This window comes from Berghia stephanieae, chromosome 4, assembly GCF_034508935.2.
Source record: "Berghia stephanieae isolate SIO BIC M18660-M18661 chromosome 4, UCSD_Bste_1.3, whole genome shotgun sequence".
NCBI lineage: Eukaryota > Metazoa > Mollusca > Gastropoda > Nudibranchia > Aeolidiidae > Berghia > Berghia stephanieae.
In genome coordinates this window covers 54,600,260-54,625,259 of record NC_088363.1, presented here as the reverse complement: position 1 = coordinate 54,625,259, position 25,000 = coordinate 54,600,260, and the positions used below count along the sequence as shown (strand labels likewise).

Below are 25,000 nucleotides of genomic sequence, written 5' to 3'. Positions count from 1 at the left end.
AGAATGGTGGTGTGTTGCATACCGGCAATTTACAAGTCAAACATCCGAACACCAATTATTGGCTTGATTTAACATTGACTTTTTACCCGTTGATTTGAGAGTATTTATTTCCATGACAACAATGAGCCCAAAACAATTTGGGTTATACTACTTGGCAAGTTGGTGTGTGTGAGTGTGTGTGTGTGTGTGTGTGTGTGTGTGTGTGTGAGTGGGACAAGACAGATGCCGAGAGAAAGAAAGTGATTGAGAGAGAGCGAGGCACACACACACACACACACACACACACACACAGAGAGAGAGAGAGAGAGAGAGAGAGAGAGAGAGAGAGAGAGAGAGAGAGATATTGGATTTATAATTTACTGAACAGACCTTGACCTGTATCAATACATGACAAAAGAAGTAGTTAATAAATAAACAGATTGACTGACAAATACCTAATTAATTTAAACGAGTGACTATTGGCAATAGTAATGTTTATGATAATGATACGAATAATGATGGACTAGGTACTATGTGATCCTGAGAGATCAAGCTTATATGAAAAAAAAAATATATATTAATTTTCATATCTGACTTGTCAAATATAACTATATAGGCAATATTTTGTTTTAATAGGCCGTGTAATTATTGTTCGGGAGGGTGGAAGCAGGGAGAGAGAGAGAGAGAGAGAGAGAGAGAGAGAGAGAGAGAGAGAGAGAGAGAGAGAGAGAGAGAGAGAGAGAGAGAGAGACGGGAGATAAATGGAGAAACAACTAGATATTATAAAAGGAAGAGAGAGAGAGAGAGAGAGAGAGAGAGAGAGAGAGAGAGAGAGAGAGAGAGAGAGAGAGAGGTGTTTGTTGGCACGCGCGTCAGACAGTGTTATCAATACCAAGTCCATGATATCGTCACTGGATGGAGAATTCTGCACGATAGAATAGATACCGCATTGTGATACACCACTCTTTTCCCACCTGCCTTCAGATATGCCTCTCTCTCTCTCTCTCTCTCTCTCTCTCTCCCCCTCCTCCTCTCTCTCTCTATCTATCTATCTATCTATCTATCTATCTATCTATCTATCTATCTATCTATTTCCCTCCAGCACACGTACAAACATACACCCTCCATACACACACAACACCGCTCTCTCCCTCTCTCTCTCTCTCTCTCTCTCTCTCTCTCTCTCTCTCTCTCTTATTTTTTTTTCTATCTTTTCTTTCCTTCTCTCACTCTTCCTCTCCTTACTTTCACTGCCCCCCTCCCCTCTCCCTGTCTCGCACTCCTCCTCCCCCCCCCCTCCAAGTCTCTTACTCGCAAACTTCCCCCTTATCTTTTAGTCTTTCCCCCTATCACTTTCCCTACCCCCCCCCCCCCCCCTCATCTCTGTTCATCACCAGATCTCATCACTCTCAAAGACTCTCTCTCTCTCTCTCTCTCTCTCTCTCTCTCTCTCTCTCTCTGCGATACGATATCTGTTTCAATTTACTTTTTACGACGAGTAACAACCAACCGGCTCCCGTGTGCAACAGTTGTGTTACATACACAAAGCGATTAAGCTTCATTCTGTATATTAGACGATCTTATTACTTTCTGTTTTCTGTAGCCTAACTGTAACTCATATTTTATTTGGAAGGTGTTGCTTGGTACGAGGTGGATGTAGAGTTATGTGTGTTGTTGAAATGTGAAATCAAAAACTGCTAAACATGATAACATTTTTATTTTTATGATCTTTTTGTTTGATTGCGCGGCCGTTTTTGACTGTGTCTTTTTATTCTTGCTGCACAATAGTTAGTGTGCTATTACGTGCAGGTGATTATAAAAGAAAAATGTAAGTAAACTTAATTATTTGTGGTTTAATTGTGATTCGATGCCTGATGCGATTCCTTCAATTATGGGACTCGTGCCTCATATTAAGAGAAAATCTTTTAACAAAGAAAAGAAGAGATAGAAAGAGAGATGTAGATAGGTTGGTGGGTAGGTAGGAAGAGAGACAGACAAATAGATAGACAGACAGACAGATAGATAGATATATAGATAGATAGATAGATAGATAGATAGGTAGGTAGGTATGTAGATAGATAGATAGATAGATAGATAGATAGGTAGGTAGGTAGGTAGGTATGTAGATAGATAGATAGATAGATAGATAGATAGATAGATAGATAGATAGATAGATAGATAGATAGATAGGTGTGGATCAAATCTTTTATATATATTTTTTTCAGTTTAATTAAATAATAACTAAATGATCATTGATGCGCTATTACACGTTTTCGTGGCGAGCGAGGTGGCCAATAAATGGTTCAGGCATTACACTGTGGCCCGGAAGGTCCAGGGTTCGAGCTGCGCGTCAGGCACTTTCGACTTTGTCCTTGGGCAAGATTATTTATCCTCAATTTGCTCATTTTGGACAAGGGTTGACATGAGACATCAGTTTGATGGATTATCTAATCTAGATTCCTTCATGAAATGCATAGGCGACGGCATCTAACATAATTTTTTTCTTTTTCGCCCAAGCCTCAATAAGTTTTTCTGTTTCCAAGGGGTGTATAAATAAAAAAATATAATATTTATGGGAACGTGCGGGGCTAGTTTGAAAGGAAAATCTTTACTAACTTGTAATAGAGGTGCTACTATGGCTTTGAAGTGTAAAGTGTTGCTTTTATTTATTTTTAAAAAAATGGAAATTGCGAATATTCAACCGCAAGTAGAAATCAATTTTCTTACCTCAGCATTTGTTTTCTTTGGTCGTGCTGTTCACTGACACTCACCTGCAATGGTTGTTTATAATTTATGTGTTGTGTTGATTGATCTAAATTGACACCTTACTACTCCACGACTACACACACACACCATCTCGATGGGAATGTTTATAGAAACGTGTGCTTTATTTGTATTGCATTTTAGAACGTGCAGGTTTGCTTCAGCGAATTAATTCATATTCAGTTGGATTGCTGTGCAGGTTCGTATCCTGTATGTTTGTCCATTTTTGTACTAATTATAAATGTTGTTTTAATGGCTAATTTAGACATTTGTGTGCATTATTAGTATAAATTGAATTTCTTTTGTTTTTAGAGAACGATATTATAAATCTTTTAGATTTTATTAGTATTAGCTCTTGGTTAAAGTGTTGATCAAACACCTTCTTCTTCCTTCAGAGCCGTTCGGCCCATGGAGCCGGAGTTTATCCCGGTTTCTACAGCGTGAAATGGACAATAGCAATTGCTTGCTACTATTTGGATAGGACGCTAGTCTATCGAAATGTACTTTCCGCCACCTCTAACAGACCCAGCTACCCAATCACTGCTGGGTGGACAGGGGGATCAAAAAAAAAAATTATCTCGACTGCACCCGGGATCGATCTCGGCCCCTTTGCGTGTGAAGCGAGTGCTCTACCAACTGAGCTATCAGGACCCCCTTGATCTGACACACTTAATGATATTTTTTTTCCATGATGAGTTATTAAGCAAATGTTTTTATTTCAGCACGCATATATTCTTAAGTTTGCGGAGTCTCACCTGCAATGTTGTTTATAATTTATGTGCTGTCTTGATTGATCCAAATTGACACATTACTCCACAACTACACAAACTATGTCGATGGGAAATAACAGAGAGAAATGATCAAGAAATGTGTTGGATTTATATTACCACTCTATGTTCTAGAACTTGAAAGACTGCACGGGCATATTGAATGCAAATCTTTTCGTATTCAAATGAATTTTAAGATTTACGAGGATTGCGTTGATTTGGACGGAAGATTCATGATTCGTGGAAGATAAATATGATTTAGTGATGTGCGTATTTATTGAATCTTTCCGGCCGTCTGTGTAGATATGTATAAAGTAAACCTAAGTATACCTAGATCAAATTGTTGCTGTGTATAGACTTCATGCGTAGGAAGAAATTCATTTTGTTGTGTTGTTAGAAGTATCTGTTGTGTCACTAAAGACTGGATACGAACGGCGTATTCTGTTATATGTATTATCGCTAGTAAATAAATATATAAATAGATAAATAAATTGATAGATAAATAAATTGATAAATAAATAAATAAATAATTAAATGCTCAGATGCTCTATTTCTATGATAAATGTATAATTTAATGTTATTAAATCCATACTTGAAGTATCCCAATACCATTAATTAAAGATTTAACTCGCAGTGTAAAAACTTAAAAACTATATAGTTATTAATTTTTTAGGCTTAATGACTCTACGCATTATCTTCTATTTCGTATAGCATTCGTTATAAACTTAGAAGGCGTTTGTTTGCTCACAAAAAGCCTGTATTTTATCAACTTTGTCGAATCTGTTGTTTTTTAAAATATTTATTTTTAATTTTTATTTTTTAAAAATATTTGGGTCAATGAAGATATATGGCAAAACGTTTTAGAAATACACAATAGCCTGATTGGGTAAGAATCGATGTGCACATATAATATGCAGGTCTGACCACTGACATCTTTACCCGATTTTGGGGCTAGTTTAACATTGTTGTCAGAGACAATGTTTTGCGTCATTTTCTTGAGATTTCCATTACAACAACGAACCCATAAAGAATTGGGTTATCAGACCTGCAAATAAGTGCACGTCGGTAAGAATCCAATAATGGATTGAATCTGATGATGGAGCATCGATTTCCTTTAACACGGTGTCTGACGTTTGTGATTGTGTGTGTGTGTGTGTGTGTGTGTGTGTGTGTGTGTGTGTGTGTGTGTGTGTGTCGTGACTTGGAATCGATAGCGGTGCTATTCTTCAACCCATTGGAATTTGAACTATTTATTTATTGATGGATGAAATCACGAAGACTGGATTAAGACAAGTGCCTGTTTAACTTTCCTTTGTCTTAAACTTAAACATCTGAAGTCAACTGACTCTTTGATATAAACTACAGGTGCCGTCATAAAACATAGAAAGTCATATAATAATAATGCCCAGCATAACATTGTAAATCAAATGAGGATATCGCGTCGTGAAGCAAGTGATTTCAAACAATGTAAGGACGCTGTGAGTTAGCTATGTGTTCTACAAAATACAATTGAGTTGGGATGTTGCATGTGCAAGGCTCAAAATGGATCTATTAGCAGGTCTGATAACCGAACGTAATCGTGGGCTCGATTTAACATTGTTGTTATGGACAGTATTTTGCGTTGGTTTGAGAGTATTTCCATGACAACAATGGACCCATAAACATTTGGGTTATCAGTTCTGTACATAGGGACATGTCGTTATGTCTGGTCCCACTATTGCAAACAATAATAATAATAACCCTGTTAAGGACATTAAAACTCCAGAATTACGATGGTTTTACTTTTTTTCACAACTCAGAGAGACCTTGTGGATTAAATGAATAAGTAAGATTGCATGTTTAATTTAGATACAGGTGCGCAAGGACGAAACTGTTATTTACACATGACTCATTAAATTATAATGGGCGGTCCATATAATTTAATATGATTGATCCATAATGGTGGATTATTTTCAAAATGCAGAAATCATCTCCCTTTCTCGGTAGACAGACAGACAGGTGAATAGAAAGATTGACGAATAGATAGATAGATGGCAAGATATACTATACTAAGAACTGATAGATAGTAAATAGATGGTAAGTTATACTACACTAAGAGCTAGTATATAGAAAAGGAAATATCAACGACACGACATTCTTAGTAAGAAGCAAATAATTAAATGGAATGTTGCGCATTAATTTAGCCACAAAATAATATGTGCGCAATGTTGCTTATTAATTTAGTCATAAAATAATATGTGCGCAATGTTGCGCATTAATTTAGTCATAAAATAATATGTGCGCAATAATGCGTATTAATTTAGCTAGTCATAAAATAATATGTGCGCAAGGATTCACCCAGTTCACAATCACAAGAATGGCATGAAGCACTCGATTCAAAGATTGTCGTTTTGTGTCATGCTCTTTGTCCCTTTGATGTCGAAGTCAATTCGTGGATTGTCCGAGATAAACCTTTTCTCTCTTTTCTTTTACCCGTTGAACTTTGCAGGTGCATTTATGTCATACCCCTTTTTGGTGCATTATTACGGTTTCAAACAATCAGTACATTGCTGGATCTGACTAGCTTTGACGCAACTTCTTGAAGGTTCCGGCAGTGTCGTCTGTGTGTATGTGTGTGCGCGCTAGCATAATGCGTGTATGATTTTTTAAATTTTATTGTATTTATATTTTTTACATAGTTTAACCAGTTTTAACTAGTTCTGTATTATATGTGCTTCCTATGAGGCCTTTATCGTCGTCGTCATCATCATCATCATCATCATCATCATCGTCGTCGTCCGTTGTTAGGATTAATTATTTCGTATTTAAATCAACGGCTTGAAACGAATGGTCTCGCCTCAACTGTGTCAACACTTATAGTATTACCAAGTCATGCTAGGAGATCTTGAATGGGGCCATTTAATTTATTACTTTTATCAACAACAATCTTATAGGAAAGAAAACATTCTGATAACGATTTGGTATTTGAAATGATGAGGAGAGATTAGAAGGAAGCGACATTAAATAAATTTAGAGCTGGTGTTCTGATACGATAAAGGGCTTCAAACCCAAATAATATGTATTCTAGTTAATCCGATTACTTGTCTTACTCTGGAAAAATTCGTGTATTAAAAAATGTGGCAAAAAACCCCACAAAAACTCGTCATTCAAATATCGATCAATTTTTGAAGGACGAGATTTCTGGCCAAATTTTAAAGACGAGGTTTTTTTTTTCCAGAGTAAGTCATTCAACTGGTTTAACCGTAGAATGAATTTGGCCGTTTATTTAGAGCAGTTCTACAGATTTACCGCGTGAAATTTGCTTCACAGTGTTTCATTAAGTACCTCGAAAGAAGAAAATTTATATTTCAAGCAGTACAAGTCGCTTGTAAGGCGTTCTCTTTCTATCAACTCCGTCAGTTTTCGTCTTTCATCCGCACCTGTGTCGATTGGGCTAATGTGTGTTTAGTGTTTTGCACTAGATCTCAACGGTGAACGAAGGATCGGATTTGCGATGGTTGTCACCCTCTCGATCACCGACCGCTTTAAATGTCGCTTGCCTTTTGTCACAAGTCGTATCACCGTATTGCACTGCTGAGCCTCTGATGTGTTGGACAGTTTCCAAAATGTGTAACTAGCTAAGACACCGCTCAATAATGATAATAATGATATTTTTATCTTTATAGATGGTGAATGACTTGAGCCTTGACGGGGCATTGATGCGTGACCAATCGAGTGATGCGATCGTCGCTGCTATATTTATTTTGCACTTTTTGTCAACAATGGGCTAATATTAAAATGCTTAGAATACGAAGCTTGAGTTGATGAAGGAAAGTTTCTTGATATTGTTTGATGGTTCGATTATGGGAAGGGGTTGTACTAATTTGCTCTCGGGGAGGTAAATTCTTTTATTTCTCTTTTCTGATACAAGCTGAGTGTTTATTAGTTAAACGTTTCATCATACTTTTTGTGTGTGTTTCTTTGTAAATATATAAAGCGCATTACAATGTATAGTTCTCTACATAGTTTTTTTAAAACTACTTGCGAGGACTGTTGATATATTGATGATTTATAATTGTATCATAATGCAATAATTTAATGGTTTTTTTTTTAGTACATTTGCGTACAAACTATGTGCCCAAATTTGCTGGTGTGATAGCAGAACGCAATTTAATTATTGGCCTGATTTAATTAACATTGTTGTAACGGAGAATATTTCATGTTAGTTCGAGAGTATTTCCATTACAATGAGCCCATGACCATTTGGGTTATCAGACCTGCAAACACGTACACGTCGGTAACAAACGTATTATAAGCCACAAATGGACACTGTCACATTGTCACTGGTTTCACCTTATGACCCAGTAATAAATGGTTCATTTACAGGGAGTGTGTATAATATATTATAGTAATATATTATGTGTGATTGTGTGTGTGTGTGTGTGTGTGTGTGTGTGTGTGTGTGTGTGACAGTTGTGTGGATAAGCAATGTGTAACTGTTACATCCTTTATCAGATCGCCAGGGCGTTATTATGTTATCTCTCTATAAAATGCGGGTAGAGTTTATGACGAAGATGCTGATAAAATTTGTTTTTATGACATGGCCCGAGCGGCCACCTCTACACCTCCTTGTAGAATGAACGGGACTTGAGCTTATTGTGGTGAAGTAGGAGAGACAGTACGATACTATCGGTGTTGCATCTGCTGTTATCAACTTCTTCAAATTAACACGGATCTATTATGACAGTGATTTCATGACCGATGTGATGTTCGTGAATCACGAAATGATCGTAGCTTACACGTTGCTGGACATACTGCATATTTGTCAACGGATTAATATCTTTGTATTATCTTGATGATCGATCATTCTTGACGATATTTAAATTATTGATGGTGTAACTCACGTAACAATGTAGCTTATATGCTATAGAAGGAACGAAATTGACGCCACTCGACTCTGAGTTATTGTTTTTAGACACCCATTTCGGTGATTCGTTCTCACTAATTTATATCAATCCGACTACAAACGTTCATCTGGCGGATGTTGGGACCATTTTACTTAAACGCATAGCATGAATAATACTTTCACAAAAGGAGGTTGTTTGCTTGACAATATTGCCGTGTCTTTGTATATAGGTCGACGTTTTTCGTGGTGACACATACATTCCGTGAATCATAAGGACACGATTCGTCAAAGGACAACCAGATTCTCTATACGTCAAGTGTTACTAAATTTGATGTTTTATAACTTTTCTCTTTCTTAGATACGCCCATTAACTTCGCATGAAATTGAAATACGTTTCGGTCATGTTACGGCTCCAAGACTGCTGTTGAAAACCAGTTCAAGTTGTTGTGGCAAATAGACTAATAGGGGCAACTATCAACGGATTCATAATAGGGCAACTCGCAATGGATTCATAATAGGGCAACTGACAATGGATTCATAATAGGGCAACTAACAATGGATTCGTATCAGCTTGAGATCGACAGACAGGCATGGTATCATGTATTGAATAGTGAGTCGTCTTCTTTTAGAACTGTTTAAAAAAAAATTGATTAATCAATTAATACTGTACTTCACATGCCTATTGATATGTAACACGTAGATTTCTTAACAACCCTCTTTGCGTAGCATTTACAAAAAATGCCCGTTTAAGGTTTGAAAAGATGTCCTTTTCACTTTGAAAAATGGCGCAGTCCAGTCCTCCTCCTCCTCCTCCTCCTCTCTCTCTCTCTCTCTCTCTCTCTCTCTCTCTCTCTCTCTCTCTCTCTCTCTCTCTCTCTTTATCACTTTCTCCTTCCCTTCTCTCTCCCTCTCTTTCTCTGTCTCCCCCCCCCCCCCCTTCTCTTTCTCACTCACACACACACACTCTATGTGCGCACGTGTTTATGTGTGTGTGTGTGTGTGTGTGTGTGTGTGTGTGTTTGTGTGTGTGAGCGCATGAGTGGATAAATTATGTTATATTTTATAAATTTTCAATCCCACCCTCCTCTCCCACCCATGTTTTCTTGGTTAGCAATATAATACAATTTAATAAAGATAAAATTTGTTTTCCTTACATCGAGGTCGTTATGTATTACTGTAATATGGCGTTTTAAAAATAAAATTACATACGCGTAACTTTTGCTATGCTTAGGCATATCTAATTCGATATTCATTTATGCATGGTATTCACTGTGACAACGGTGATAGTTATATATAGTGATAGTGATAGTAGTAGTAGTATATTGGTTGTATTGCTGTATAATGAAATAGGCTCAATGTATATTAACTCACTCAACCCTAAAACCGACTATATCCTTAGTTTACCCGGGTTACTTTTACCCCATGCCTATTTATTATATTTTTTCTGAGACAAATTATAAGTTTACTATCAAAGCTAATGTTATATAGTTTATGCATGTTTATGATAGTTGAATAAAACTCTGTACATGCTCATTTTCATTACATTTTTGTCCCATTTTGTAAAGTAGCAAAAGTTTCCAGGATTGAGTGAGTTAAGTGATGTAGACGTGTTTACTTCCAACAGGTTGTAATGAAATATAACCTTGGAGCATGTAATGGTATTTGGCTTCACGGTTGAAAAGGCTGTTGTTTTTGTTTGATACATTTCGCTGTACGTTTGGTTTATATATCCATCCAATGTTTATGCAACTCTTTATATGTCCGTATATCTTTTTGGATATTCTATCCATCTGTCCGTCCATCTTTCTATCTATCTTTCTATATATGTGTATACATCCGTTGTTTCCATATAAATCTATATTTCTGTCCAAATTTCACTGACTGTTCTTTTGTTCAAACCCTCATCGATCAGAAACCTGTTTGATAATGTCAATTTATATACTACTAACGACTTCCTATTTCATCCATGTAATTTCTGTTCTTTGTAATCTGAGTACGTATATTTGATTTCCCAGCATTTTGTCATGGAACTAACTAGGTGGGCTTTTACGCATGCTCACTCACATACAGAAAGACGAGAGACGAGAGAGAGAGAGAGAGAGAGAGAGAGAGAGAGAGAGAGAGAGAGAGAGAGAGAGAGAGAGAGAGAGAGAGTTGATGTTCTATCTTTAGAAATTTCACACACACACACACACACACACACACACACACTCATACACACGAACGTTATCACAAAAATCTAGTCTTGTCCTATATAAAAATTTTAAAAACCACTGCCATCTATCATATGTTGTCACACATTCTGCAACTGATTTCATGTAATACATCGACTTCTTTTTCAGTCTTTTCTATTTTACATAAAACTCTGAGACAAGAAAAAAAATAATTAAAGAAAAAAAATCATCTGGCGTGGCCATTTTGATGTCGAAATGGATTGAATGGATTAAAAGAGTCAATAAAATATTCTACAAAAATAGAAATTTTGTTCTCTTCTTTTATCATAAATCAAAAAGTCAAATCATATTTAATATGATATAACTGATAATTACCTCTATCTTAATTTCTCTTCTCTAGACAATGAGAAAGCGGCGGAAATGCTGAGCACGTCCCTCAGCAAGAGGCGAGACTTGGTGGAAGGGCTGGACGCTGATGCCATATTGGATTATTTAACCCACCACGGTGTCCTTGATCCTAACATCCTCGTCAACCTCGAGGCTCAGTGTCAAGGTCAAAATGAACTGGCTGCCACCATCCAGCGGAATTCGGCCATTTTGAAGCACGTGGAGGAACATGGAGACACTGCGGTGGCGCTTTTTATAAACGCCTTGAGACAGTCGGGACAGCTGCACTTGGCAAGCTCTCTGGACACGGAGCAGAGGATTAAACCCGTCTCTGGTGGGATTGGATATCTGGATAAACCCAGGCATAAAGGTTGTTACTCATATGTCATTTTATACTTGAAGGGGTCCTGATAGGTCAATACACGAAGGAGAGCTATTTGCCTTAAAGGCAAAATTACCGATATTGATTGGTCTTAGAGTTAGTCGAGGTTCTTTCCCGAGCCTTCCGTCTACACTAAGGCTGCACGGATAGCTTGTCTGTAGATCTAACAGAAAGCACTGTTTGATAGAATAGTAGCGCTTTATTCAAAGAGTAGAAAGTGATTGTTGCTGTTTGTTTAATTGTACAGAATTCGGGCTTCAATCCTTTTGGCTCTAACGTTGTCCCATAGATCTTAAAGATTGAACTAGAACAATTTTCCCCTCCCCTGTCTTACACTTATTTATATTTTAAATCTTTATTTTATCAAAATAGCCAGACAGTAATTCAAAGTTATTTTTTAAAATATGAAAGTTTTTGACAGAACAAATTCAGGGTTTTCCATGTTTGTTTTGTTTTTATGATGGCCTCATTTATCTACTAGAAAGCCCAGGTTAATTACTCTAGAATGCATTTATTTTATAATGTACTATGATGGCTGGAGGAGAACTATGGGTCATTTTTAATGAACTAAAGTTTTATGTCCATGCATAAAAGTGAATTCTTTTCTCTCTTACATTTTGACAGTATTTTCAATGTTGTGTCGTTGAGGCGACCTCATCAGAACATCATCTCATTGACATGTTTTTCCATTCCTTTTTTTTTTCAGGTGAGATTGTTGTCAGATTGTCAGTGGAAGCTCTAAAGATTCTTGCACCAAGAGAACCACCCAGTGAGCGCAATGTCAACCTCTCCCTACTATCTTCACCCTCCAAGGACCATGGTCTGGATTTCGTAGACAGTGAAGATGACCAAGTCAAATCATCCTGTTGGTGCTTCTGCAGGTCGAGAAAAAGGAGGAACAGATCCTCTTCCTCAAAGAAAGATAAGAGGAAAAACAACAGATACTACGCTGAGCAGTATCAGGAGACTGTTTTTACCAATGATGAAGGAGCAGTATTATCTTCAAATATACCACATGTGACGGCGAATACTACTACAGCAAAACCAGTGCAAGATGTTGTCGATTTTGCAAATCCCAACACCATTGACAATGTCCAAAGATATAACAGAACTATGTCATCTCAAAGTGATGCAAACAACAGCAACGGGTCCAAAGTCGTGTCTTCATCTATTTCATCCCAACCTCTTTCTTCTTCTTCTCCTCCCTCCAATGCTGCCCTGTCTAATTCAGGAAATAACAACAAAACTGGCAAAGAGAAAAAGAAAAAGAATTCCAAGGTTAAAAACTCAGGAAAGCAACAACAGCAACAGCCATATGTGCCTGGAAACATGGAAATCTCTGATTTTGACAGAGTAGCCTCCCCTCTACCAGAGGTAGATTTCCGGTATCCCAACCAACCCTCCTATCAGCAGCACCAAGACAATCCTTTCCTCACACCTTCTTCTGAGGCACAAAAGAATAAGAAATCTAAACACAAAAAGTCGTCATCCTCTTCAAAACAACAGCAACAGGGCAAAGGTGATAAAAAACCACCGGATTCGAAACAAATTCCACGGAATTTGAATCTTTCATCGTCAAACACTCCTCCTAGGATTAAAGAGGGTGAGGGTATCTTCATGGAATACGACCCTCAGCTTGAACTGGTCAAACTTCGTGCTTGCCATGATGAGCTAGCTTCACCGACCCGACAAGCCGGGCCTGTCGGAATCATGGTTGAGCAGTGGAAGTCATCTGGAAAACACTTCCTGGTGAAATCAGATTTGTTATGTCGTTCAATAGTGGAAGATTTCCTTACGGATATTATCAAATATTTCGAGCAGGATAGAGGAACGTTAGTGTTAGATGTCATTTCTGAGGCAACTTCTGTCACTGTTTTTAATATCTGCATGACGAAGAATCAGGTCACAAAACTTGAACAGGATCACATTGATGGAAGTTTGTTGGAAAAGTTACAGGAGGTTTTCATGTCAAGATTGGATATTAGTAAATTCGATATTAGAGGTGTGAGTTTTTGTACGGAAGTTGACGGAAACCAGATAAAAAGTGTGCTGTCTGAATTGTGATCGAACAAAACTTTTTTTTTTATTTGTTCTTTTTTATTAGTGATTTTATCTAACCTATACAACATATTGTTATACTTTTAAACAGATGCAATCACATACTCTAGCCTATACACGTGTCTACATTTTATATACATTTCTTTCTCCTTGAGAAAATATGTATTTTGATAATATAGGCTTCTACTTGTTAACAAACACACTGACTGGTGGTCAGAACACAGACCTTACCAAAGTGTGATATTTAACCTCTTCACTGCTTTGATAAAATCTCATTTGGAGTTTATTTATATCCCTAAACTGCGTGTTTCTCACAACCATTTAGTAGACTTGCTCTCTACTTTATTTGTATATTTACTTCATTTTTAAAAATGTTTTGATCTTCATGGCATTAGTTGCTCAGGCATAAAATACTGCGTTATCAAATCCTTTGTCAAATTTTGGCTAAAAGATATTTAAGGGGTATAAATGAACTTGATAGAGGTATGATCTAAACAGTAAAGAGGTTAGAGAAAAATATAGTGTATATTTTGTATAAACTGACTTTTAATTTATTGGTTAATTGGAATTGAGAATGGCTTTATTTGAGACGTTGACTGAATTTAGATATACTATAAACATTGCTGCTTTGTTTTCAAATATTTTACCGCAATCCTAGAAGTTTTTGATGAACTGTTGAGTATCGTTAAATCATTAATTTCAAAATATCACATGAGAATTTGTGTGGCTGTAGTATGTTGTGATCTAAGATATTTAATTTTATTATAATTATTATCATCATCAAAAATGCTTTTGATTATGCTGAGTGTAAAATTTGTTTTTGTTTTAGTCTTGAATAAGATTTGATTTAAGTTACTTGAGATAGAAAAATACTTTCTAATGAAAATAAGATGGATTAGAAACCAAAATGAATATGGAATAAACAAATTTGATTTGGTTCCCTAGTTTGTTTCCAATGACCAGACTCGTGTCAGCTGATGAATTTAATCCCGGATATTCACAAGTGACGTAGAGTCTTAATAAGAAACAAATTAAAATCAAATTAGCAGCCCTTATTTTCTAAGGATGTGACATATAAATGTTTACATTAAAAAGATACAGTTTGAAAATTTAATAAGCATATTTGAATGAAAAGCGTGGTTCCATTTCTGTGATAATTCTACAGTTTTAACCTGTTTGACTTTGCTCAAACACTTTTCCATAGAAATAATAAGCAGTGCTTTATATCATTAGAGCCAGGTTCTTTTCGCAAAATTCTATTTTTCGACAAATGTGGAGCAAAGAAGAGCAGAGAAGAAGCTGTAGACTGCAAAAGAGTTTATTTTTTCATTGGATAAAATTCAAAATGTTTCTATTCAGATTGCTTAATCTGGTTTAACCTTGTTTTGTCGCAAGAACTGTTTCTGTGTGTTGAGTTTGAATTAAACATATTGAAATTAAATTCACTTGTGTTTCATACCCTTAAAATCATAGAGAACATTTTCAGTCACTCAACTTTCAGTAGGCTTATTTTATGGTGGGTAGTTGACCTCCTGGGCTAGGGGTCTCTACATCGTTGTCTATCCTCACTATCTCTTCATTCCCTACAGTCTACATCATTTGTCTTTTATATGTGGCTTTGAGTCGTGTTCTTGAATGGGACCATTTTGCTTCGTATAGATTGTCTGGAGTCTTTAGCTAAGAAGAGGGAAACAGTCAAGTAGCTTTATCTGTTTGTGAGACAGAGAGACATTTTTACTCGGTAAATCTTCTCTTTACAGCATTTTGTAATTTTATACTGTATAATATATTTTACAAGTATTTTTTACAAGTTATGGCAGAGTTTCTGTGCTTTGTGTTTAAATTTGACTTATAGATTTATGGAGGGTCTCAGACTAGAGTTATGAAAGACTACTTTGTTTGCTTTTTTGGGGGTTTTTTTCTGCCTTATAAAACAATACCGTGAGTGTTTGAAAGTTAATCTTCACCCTGGTGATCGTAAGGTGTTCAGTAGATTGAATGATAGCTTTAACTCATTGTTCTAATTGGGTGTCACTTTGCAGGTATCGAAAGTCACCATTTCATATTAGACCTCTTTTATTTAAAGATCATTCAGTTTGAAAGATTATAAGGATATTTATATGCAATATATGGACATTGTGTGCTGATCAGAGTGGAATTGGGCTTAGACTTCTATTATTTTGTAAAGCAAGAGATAGAAAGCTTATGAGTTAAAAAAAAAAAAACATTGGATAGCTTACTCGGCCTTAAAACTGTCCACTTTTCTAGGGGAAAATGAGACATTTAAGAATGCTCTATATCAAAATACGGATAAGATTTTTTTTGTGTGTGTTTTTTTATTTGTTGCCTTCGCCATGCTCCATGATTTGGCAACGTCCCGTTATGAAAATAGCTTACCCCCCATACTGATTTATTCCATATTGATTTTTTGTTGTATGTGTAGAGCAAATGATTGTCAAGTGCAATAATCCTTACAAATATTTTGTGTATATTACACTTTAAAAGAAAGAAAATATAATTATATTATGAAATAAAATGAGGTATGAGCAATTGTGTGAAATTATTGTTAAAAATACATTCTGTGTTTTATTTGCAATTTTACAGTCTCTAGTCCTTGATTGGACAGAAACATTTAAAATCCATGAACAGTATTCATTAAATGTTAAAAAGCAAAAAGAACTCTTATCAGTGATTATTGGGGAATAAGTTGGCTGCGTGGATAAGGCATTGCTTCTTTTCCATGATTAAGACACATAGCCCCCATTGCTGTGCTGCACTGCGGCTGAGGCCTGGATTATCTCAGTCAGGCTTTTTTTTTAAATTTTAAGATGGGCCCTATTTTAGACCCTATTTTAATGGCCAGTTTCCCAAAATAAAGATTTTTTTTATTTGGCTTTGGGGCATTGTGCACAATTATATTAAATTTTTAAAGTATTTGTTTTTATCTTTCCAAATTTAAGCTCAATGTTCAGAGGAAAGTGAAGAGAAACATTTGCTTGCGAGTAAGATTTAGATGACTGCATTGTACAATTATAAGACTAAAGACTAAGTAGATTTGAATGTTTTTAGTCATTATTTCACTGGGTATATATTATATCTATCATTTAATATTACTGCTCTCAATGTAAAGCTTAAATCGTATCTAATAAATCTTTTTCTTTTTTTCCTTTTATTTTCTTTACTTTCTTTTCTTTAGATTTTCACGCATACTTGGTACTGAGAGTAGGAAAAAAGAGTCTGTGAACGATTCTATCCTATTTTTATCTTAAAAGCTGATGTACTCGCATTAAGAAATTAAGGAGCAGGCACCGGTGTAAGATAAAGATCTGAACAAGTGTGTATGAAAGGTGCCAGACAAAGCAAGAAAAAAATACAAGAGAGAAAAAAAATCAGTCAAGGTCAATTGATTTTTTTTTGGGATGTTTTTTTTTTCTTGTATTTTTCTTTCTTGCTTTGTCTGGCACCTTGTACACACTTACACACTTGTTCAGATCTTTGTCTGTACTCGCATTGCTTACACAGCATTCAAAGTAATGCTTATATGCCACAAATTCATTATTGATTAATGTTGGAAATTCCAACAAATTCCAGTACCCAGTGATTGTCATTTATTTGGACATCAATCCAACAAGAGTTGTAATTGATTAAGATCGCATTATTATTATTATTATTATTATTATTATTATTATTATTATTATTATTATTATTATTATTATTATTATTATTATTATTATTATTATTATTATTATTATTTATGATAATAAAAGAAGTTAAAAGGTTCAAAGAAGAAAACGTTTATGTGAAGAATGAGTTTGAACGAAGAATACCAAAAACAGCATTCCTACAAAATAATATAGAATATATAAATTAAAATTAGCAATTAATTTTAATTTGAGTGTGGTTGTTCTAACAACTTGAAAGAATACTATTATAGAAGTTTCCTGCAATTGACAAGAAGCAGAAGAATTGAGACCAGACACATAACGTTTTGTTGAACAGAATATACATGTATACTGATATACAAAACACATACTATTCTCTTCTTTAAAACCATGGTTGTGGACCACCTACAAGGCGTAAAATACATACCTTCCTATGGTACATAATTGGTAAAACATGTTGGTTTTTAATATGTCAAATTCCGTACTCTGGAACGACACAAAATATTATAAAAATTTGTCAGAAAATTCGTCCTTCAAATATCGATTGATTTAAATGACCCTCATCTTGGCAAAAACTCTCAAATCTGGGACCTCGCGAGTTAATTTTTCAAATATCATCGATTAAAATAACTCTCAAAGTGTGTACACCAAAAAAATCTCTAAGAGGTCTTTAGGTTTCAAACTGCTAATTTGAGGGTCATTTTAATCGGTGATATTTTATGCAAAAGTTTTCTGGCGAATTAAAATAATACAATATGTAGAGTACGACAGTACCGAGATATTACATGTAACAGGCGATTGGATTATTTCATCTTTGATTGATGTTTATATAGTATTACGAGTTATCATAACAAACAAAACAAATATGTATTATAAACCTATTTTTATCAATTTATCGCCGAATGTTGCCAAATTAATGCTTACAAGAGATTCTAAGACGTAAACGTCTTTTGAGCCATATAGTACAAAAATGGAGAGATGGAGTTTGATGAGAGGGATACAGGGGGACGTATATGATAAGAAAACAGTGACAATGTTTGAGTGTGTGTGAAAAAGAATATATAAAGATAGAGAGAGAGAGAGGGGAGGGATACAGATCTTCTCAATGGTAATCCTATTTATCCCCGTTTGTATTTGTGTTATAATACGTATATTCTGTATGATAGTTGTAGATCAGGGCTTGTTATTAAATAAAGCATTTTTTAAAATCACATTCGAATAAAATCTTCTCATTTATCAGACCAAGTCTACTATACCTAATTTCTACTACAGTAAATTATGCTGGGTTATTGTTTACCCTCATCCTTGTCCTGTAAATTTCTCTTTAGATGCCATCCCATCCGTCATAATCAACCTCTCTCTCTCTCTCTCTCTCTCTCTCTCTCTCTCTCTCTCTCTCTCTCTCTCTCTCTCTCTCTCTCTCTCTCTCTCTCTGTGTGCTATGCATCTTTTTCTTTGTATTAATTAACTACTTTTTTTAGCATAGAGTATTACAGTATACGTCAATGACAATCATGTCAGGGTTTTTTAAAATGTTTTTTTTTCTTTTCTTTTTCTTTTGTAATTCATCTCTTCCCTGTTAAAATGCTTATACGAACTGTGGTCATAAGTCTAATTCGTCTGTCCATGCAATGAAAGTTTAACTGCTGGGGAAGTGCTCACAGAAGAAGCACGTTGGAACATAATTTAAATTATGTTTTTTAAAACCAACAACAAAAAACTGCACCGTCGTACTTTTGGGAGTAGATCTACCCAAAGTTCGCAACTCGAGCTGATGATTAACTGTAAATATGTCTAAAATAATCTCGCCTATTTTCTATATTCTCAACAAACAAACAGGAATCTAAAAAAAAACAAACACAAAAACAAAAACACACTCACAATGCAATGGGCGAAAACAAAACAAGACAAAATATCACACGGACTAAGCGAGTTTCTTTACATACAAACGGCCCATTGACGTTGATAACTTTTAACAATATCAAAATGACAAACTAGGGAGCAGGCACTTGTGCAAAATAAAGATTTGAATAAATGGATTTGAAACAATGCCAGACAAAACAGAACAGAAAGAAAGAGACAAGAAAAGATATCGTTTACCACAACTACCCCAGTTGAGGCAAGATGATTATTTTGTGATTTAAAAAAAAATTGTGTGTGTGTGTGTTATTCTTTCTGCTTTGTCTAGCACTGTTTCATGCCCACTTTTCCAGTTCTTTTAAGCGCACCTGAATCATTTAATATCCTAATCTCTTAATTATATAATTTGGGAGTTTTATTGCTGCTGAAATGATATAGCAAGTGTCGCAAATGTGCATCCCATAAAATTAAATACACGGAAACAAACAAAACATCGATTGACAATGGTCAAAGATCCAGGCAGTTTTGAAAACTGTAGCTTAATTCTATCCCACTTATTTATTTTTATACTTTATAGTTGCGTGCTTCTCTTTCATGTGAGCTTTAAAACTCTTCGATATATTATTTATTATTCTGCCGCCAATTATAATTTTCTTTCCTGTCACTGCTGTGCCTTAGCAATCAACAAATAAATATGGAAACCACCCAAGCGTATCCAATCCATTTCCATGTTCAAACTTCGACGCCTATAAGTTTCCACGAGTACAAGCCAAGCGATGCCATTTTAAAAGTCTGCAGTCTCCTCTTGAGAATCCGAATTCATCGTTCTCAGTTAGAAATTAGTTCGTGCTATCGATACATAATAATCGAATTTGTATGAACGTATTTGATACTAAGCGTTTTTGTAAAGTACTCAACAGTTCTACTCCAACATATTTAATTCTACAAATACACAAAACTATGTTTAATCTTTAATGCTTCTAGCCTGTTGGAGAGATACTTTAGTATGAAATAATCACCCAAAATTGCGGTATAAAAACATAAACAAACAGCTAAGTGATGATATCCTCATTCATATATTTCGACCTCATTAAGTCCTATGGTATGGTTGACCCAATTAGGACATTTCTTAAGATTTTGGCATTCAGGTTCCATTCGCTTTTTTTTTTTTGGGACGGGGGGGGGGGGGGGGTGCTATTCGATCAAATCAATTATCAAGACTGTGTTTCTAGTTCATCTTTTTGGATTATGAAAACGTTATCAGTAGAATTAAAGAGGTTCGGATTAACAAGATGTGACGGTTATATTTTTAGTTGCCTACGAACGATTCTCAACTAGTCAATCAATTTCAGACAAATTAAAGATTGTTTTATTTTTAACGTTTTCAAATCTGAATGTTGTTGATGATAAAAAAAAAGAAACCCTCTTTCTAAAAATGTCAGTGAAAACAATCTGAAGCAGACATTACTGAGAAATTAGCGTGATCTGATACAAATAGGTTGTATCCCTACATCAATTTTTGTTGTTGACGTCGTATGAATTGAATATTATTTGAAACTTGAACAGATGTGTCCTTTTATACAAATTTGATAATCAAGTTGAATGCAAATATGATGTAGGCTTATTTATTTTGTAATTGGCATTATGGAGGATGTTTGTTATTATTATCATTTTAAAAATGTGCCCTCCTACATCATGAATTATTGGCCTATGTCAACGGGTCATAAGAACTGTCATAAAAGTTCACGCAGACTTAAACCAATATATGTGATCCATCATGTCAATCTGGTATTTTGTCGGAACGAGGTGTTGATGCTATGCGGTTAGGTAAAATACTCACAACGTCCGCCATCCAAATTAAACATTATATAAACACGCAAATCTGTGTGTAACGTTAAATGTCAACTTCGTTGCTCCTATATGAGAAAAATTTGAATTAATTGGTAAAGTAGTCAGAATTAGGGAATCTTAGTTTTTCGAAGTTTGAGAATTTTAATTCAAACTTTATAAATTAAGCTGAAAATCACATTTCAAGCACAAGGCTCAGCCCGACATAATACTGTTTTAATACGATTAGTTACATATTCTGTTTATTATTCCCCTTGTCCGCTTCTGATCACAATGCAAATATATTAAAAAGTTACTGTAAAAATGATTTAAATATGTAGGTGTACAATAATGTGTAAAGAGTTTGAAAAAGTGGGGTAGATGAATAGCTATCAATAATATTACAATACTTGTGTTGATTGATGGTAATATTTAAGTACAGGGTGTCCTTAAATTTATCCCACTTCACTTTTCACGTCACTGGACATAATGTAGTCATATTATATATTTGTATTAGAATTAAACGTTGATTTGCCAGCTTGATTTTTCCTATTCGTTTTTTTTATATATGAATAACTGTGGAGGGAAAATTAAGCACATTGTCTTTTCTATCTTTCTTTTTTTTTTTATTTTTTTTTGTCTAGCGCTGTTTCATACCCACTTTTTCAGAGCTTTTTAGCACATCTGAATAATTTATTATCCTAATCTGTTAATTATATAAGGTGGATACTTTTTTTTTTTTGCTGCTGAAACGATATAGCAAGTGTCGCAAGTGTAAAACCCATACAATTAAATACACAGAAACAAACAAAACTTCGATTGACAACGGTCAAAGATCCAGGCAGTTTTGATAATTGTAGCTTACTTCTTTGAGGTTTTTATGGACTTTTAACACACCCTAAATTCACAGGATTCGAATTGGGATCAGACACCCTATGTAGGGGCATTTTGCATTTATTTTCTTAGTTCTCTCGGATATAATAAAGCGACATTGCTTTTGTTAGAAAATTGTTATTTAGCGCCCAACTGGCTGCATGTATAGTCATATGTGTTAAATATACGCTTCAGGAGCTGGGGTGTATCACCTTATGAAATGCGCATAATAATGAGGAGGTGGGGGGGGGGGGGGCTTGCTGGATTTATATTATGAGTTATTTATATAAATGATATGCTACTTTACGGGGATAAAAATAAATTAAATAGGTGGTGAAGTTTTGGACACCCTGTGTTTTGTTTTGATTTGGACGGGGACGAAGAAGTTGATTAAAATGTACTAGATTGTGTATTTTGTTTTATTTGATTTCATTGAAAGTGTCACAATCAATAAACAATTTATTATGTTTACCAAAAAATATTGTCTGTTTTTGTTTTGTTCTTTTGTTTTTATTTTATTTAAAAAATTTTTTTTTCATTGTTGTTCTTTTTAAATTATCTTATGTTCTCTTATTAGCTGCGATCGCATTCACAGAGTATTCTATACGCTCACAATCCTTTTTTTCTTCCAAATAAGTTGACTCTAAAGTATCTTTTCTATCAATATGATAATGATAATTGGTGCTGACCATAGAATGCGGAGGGTAACGTATCAGTCGAATCCCAATTTCCATTCTCATCACTGCAAATTAAAAAAAAAAAATTCTCACATATCTTGTCGCACTCCTCTATTCTCTACATTTCTTGATAGTGATAGTCCCCAATGAGTGGTGGTTGGGTGGGGTTCCTGACCTACCATAGTGGGCAGAGAGGCACATACTGTGTCTTCTATCCCCCTATATCTGTTTTTCAAATTGCTTTCTATCTTTGTCTTGGATTGGGATTACTTAGTTTTTTTCCTGACCCTGACCGGAGTCTTTGGCTAGTAGGGAAACAGTCGAATGTATTGTTATAGTTTTGAGAGATGAATTTTTTTCCCTTGTAAATCATCTCTGTTACGTATTGTTATTTTTTAAATTTTACCATATGATTTGTAAACATCTGAGTGTATTGTTCTTAGTGCGATCTTGTGCTGGTGTCTGGGTGAGACTTTGAGGTGATCTCATACTAAGTACTTTGATGGTGTGCTCTTGGAATCTACATATGTTTCCTATTTGAACCATTTCCCCTTTGTCTTACCTTTCCTTGGGTGTTTTTATTGTAAATCTAGAACTTTTTACTATCCCATTTTCTTTTTTTTTACTGGCGCTGATATGACCTCAACGTGTTTGCAAGCGCCGTAAAACCCTTAATAAAAAACAATGAGTGGTGGGTGGAATTCCCAATAGAGCGTTTGGGTGTTGGTCTTTCTGAGCCGGTGGGCCCTTGATGTTCTCTTATATTCTTCTACATCATTTGTCCTTTTCAAGTGTCTCAAATCTGAAATGAAAGTCTTAATTGGTTTCGCAAAGGCCCTATTTGAAGTCTTTTGTCGAGTGGGAAACAGTCAAAAGAAACTTTACAAATATTTTTTTTTGAGACTGAGAGATGACATACGATCTCAGTTCTTGACATAATCTGTATTTTGTATTAGAGTTAAGATGTAGATATCTCTTTTGACGAAAATCCATATCTATTTCATAAACGCTTTGACGTGGTTTAAGACAAGTCAGAAGAATATACGAGCCCCCTTTTGTTCCTTCTACTTCTATTTTGAGTGCTCGATATAAAATCTGTTTGACGATTTTATTATCTTCCTTTTTTTAAAACAAATTTATATATTTATTTTTTTTACTGGCAATCAAACGACATGATATTATCGCAAGTGCCATAAAACTTGATCAGGCAACGGCACTCATGATAATGATGATAAGGATATTGTGATGATGGTGATGGTGATAGTAACGGTGTTGGGAGGAGGATGATGATGATAGTGGTGGTGAAGCGACAATGATCTCTTATTCAAGGGATGCAACACATCAATAACAAAGTTGTACAATAAGCATGTAATTTTAACGGGGTTACTCCCCCTGTTCATTCGGTTCTGCCTCTTTGCAAAGAATTACTTCCCTGGATAACTCCACCATTTTCAGTTTAGCGATAACACACCATTATAATATTATTATCATGTATTTTTTGTTTTATACAGAACACGGCCGTTTGTAGGTTACCCTCCCCATTTACCACAACATTGCCAAATGGTATAGAAATTGATTTTGACAGTAAAGTGGTTTTAAAGTTTTAAAGTTGGCAAAAAAAAAAAAAAACCAAACAAAACAAAACGCAACGCTCGTTACCAGGATTATTATGTTGAGGAAGAGGATGAGGAGGAGCAGAAGAAGAAGAAGAAGAAGCAGAAGGAGGAAGAAGATTAAAAGTGGAAGTGGAGGAGGAAGAGGAAAATGTGAGGTTGAGGGTTAAGAGGACGAAGAAGAAGAAAAGAAAAAGAAGAAAGACGTTGCGGAGGAAGAGAGGAGGGCGGGATGGAAGAAGGAGGGGCGGGAGGGGTGGGGGGGGGGGGGTGACAGGAGAAATGCAGCGACAGCAGCATTCTCACAATATATTATGTTACTGTTGTAGCAAATCAAAGACGCGTTCGCACCAGTAACTATGAGGTCAAATTCTCACATAGAGACACGTTGTGTTCTAGTACAATGTAGACAAAAGATAAGCCACGGTGAGCAGGACGGAGGTGACACACTGGAGGTAGATAAAGGAAGAGAGGAGGAATATGAAAACAACGAGGAGGAGGAGGAGGAGGAGGAGAAGGAGGAGGAGGAAAACGACAAGGAGAAGGAGGAGGAGCCGGGGGAGGAAAAGGAGGAGGATGAGAAGGAGAAGAATGTAAAGGAGGTGGAGGAGGAGGAGGAGGAGGCTCCTACCTGAAGACAAGATCGGGTTCCATCCCATCATGGACAACGAGCCAGGCACCGAAGCGATAAGCTGCAGCGTACAGGAAGAAAAAGATACACTGGGAGAATGCGAAGCTGATGCCGTAGATGTGAGCCTGTTTCACGTTCTCCCTGGGGATGGAATACGGAATAAAGGCGATGGTGATGATGATGATGATGATGATGATGATGATGATGATGGTGATGATGATGATGAAGATGATACATGACTATATATCATATTTATATATATCGCAATATGACCAATCTGTTAAGACATTGAAATAACACCCGAAGATCAGGATTCGAGCCGCATTGTCAGCACCTCGTCATGTCCTTGAGAAAGAAATTTAGGCGCTTTTACACACATTTCGACGTGATATTGCGGGAGGTGCCTGGGTCATATAATTTGTCTTATTTACAAGATGGACACTAAAGGTAAATTTTCCCGAA

The 25,000-nt window shown here is 35.6% G+C and overlaps 2 protein-coding genes across 7 annotated transcripts in view; one reads left to right on the top strand and one right to left on the bottom strand.

Moving 5' to 3' along the window:
• The window catches only part of LOC144970836 (uncharacterized), a 60,080-nt gene extending 44,009 nt beyond the window's left edge, over positions 1-16,071 (top strand). For 5 of the 6 annotated variants that reach the window (XM_078910916.1, XM_078910915.1, XM_078910918.1 and 2 more), the window contains 2 exons: positions 10,969-11,325; positions 12,044-15,955. In XM_078910916.1, the coding sequence (XP_078767042.1) occupies positions 10,969-11,325; positions 12,044-13,401 (1,715 nt within the window). In that variant the 3' untranslated portion in view covers positions 13,402-15,955. Of the gene's footprint in view, positions 1-10,968; positions 11,326-12,043 lie in introns of all 6 variants that reach the window. The other variant, XM_078910917.1, reaches the window with a different exon arrangement.
• LOC144970837 (ATP-dependent translocase ABCB1-like) overlaps positions 1-25,000 on the bottom strand; it is a 121,669-nt gene that overhangs the window by 56,324 nt on the left and 40,345 nt on the right. Inside the window, exon 23 of the mRNA XM_078910922.1 lies at positions 24,539-24,679. Coding sequence (XP_078767048.1) covers positions 24,539-24,679 — 141 coding nt within the window. The remainder of the gene's footprint in view (positions 1-24,538; positions 24,680-25,000) is intronic.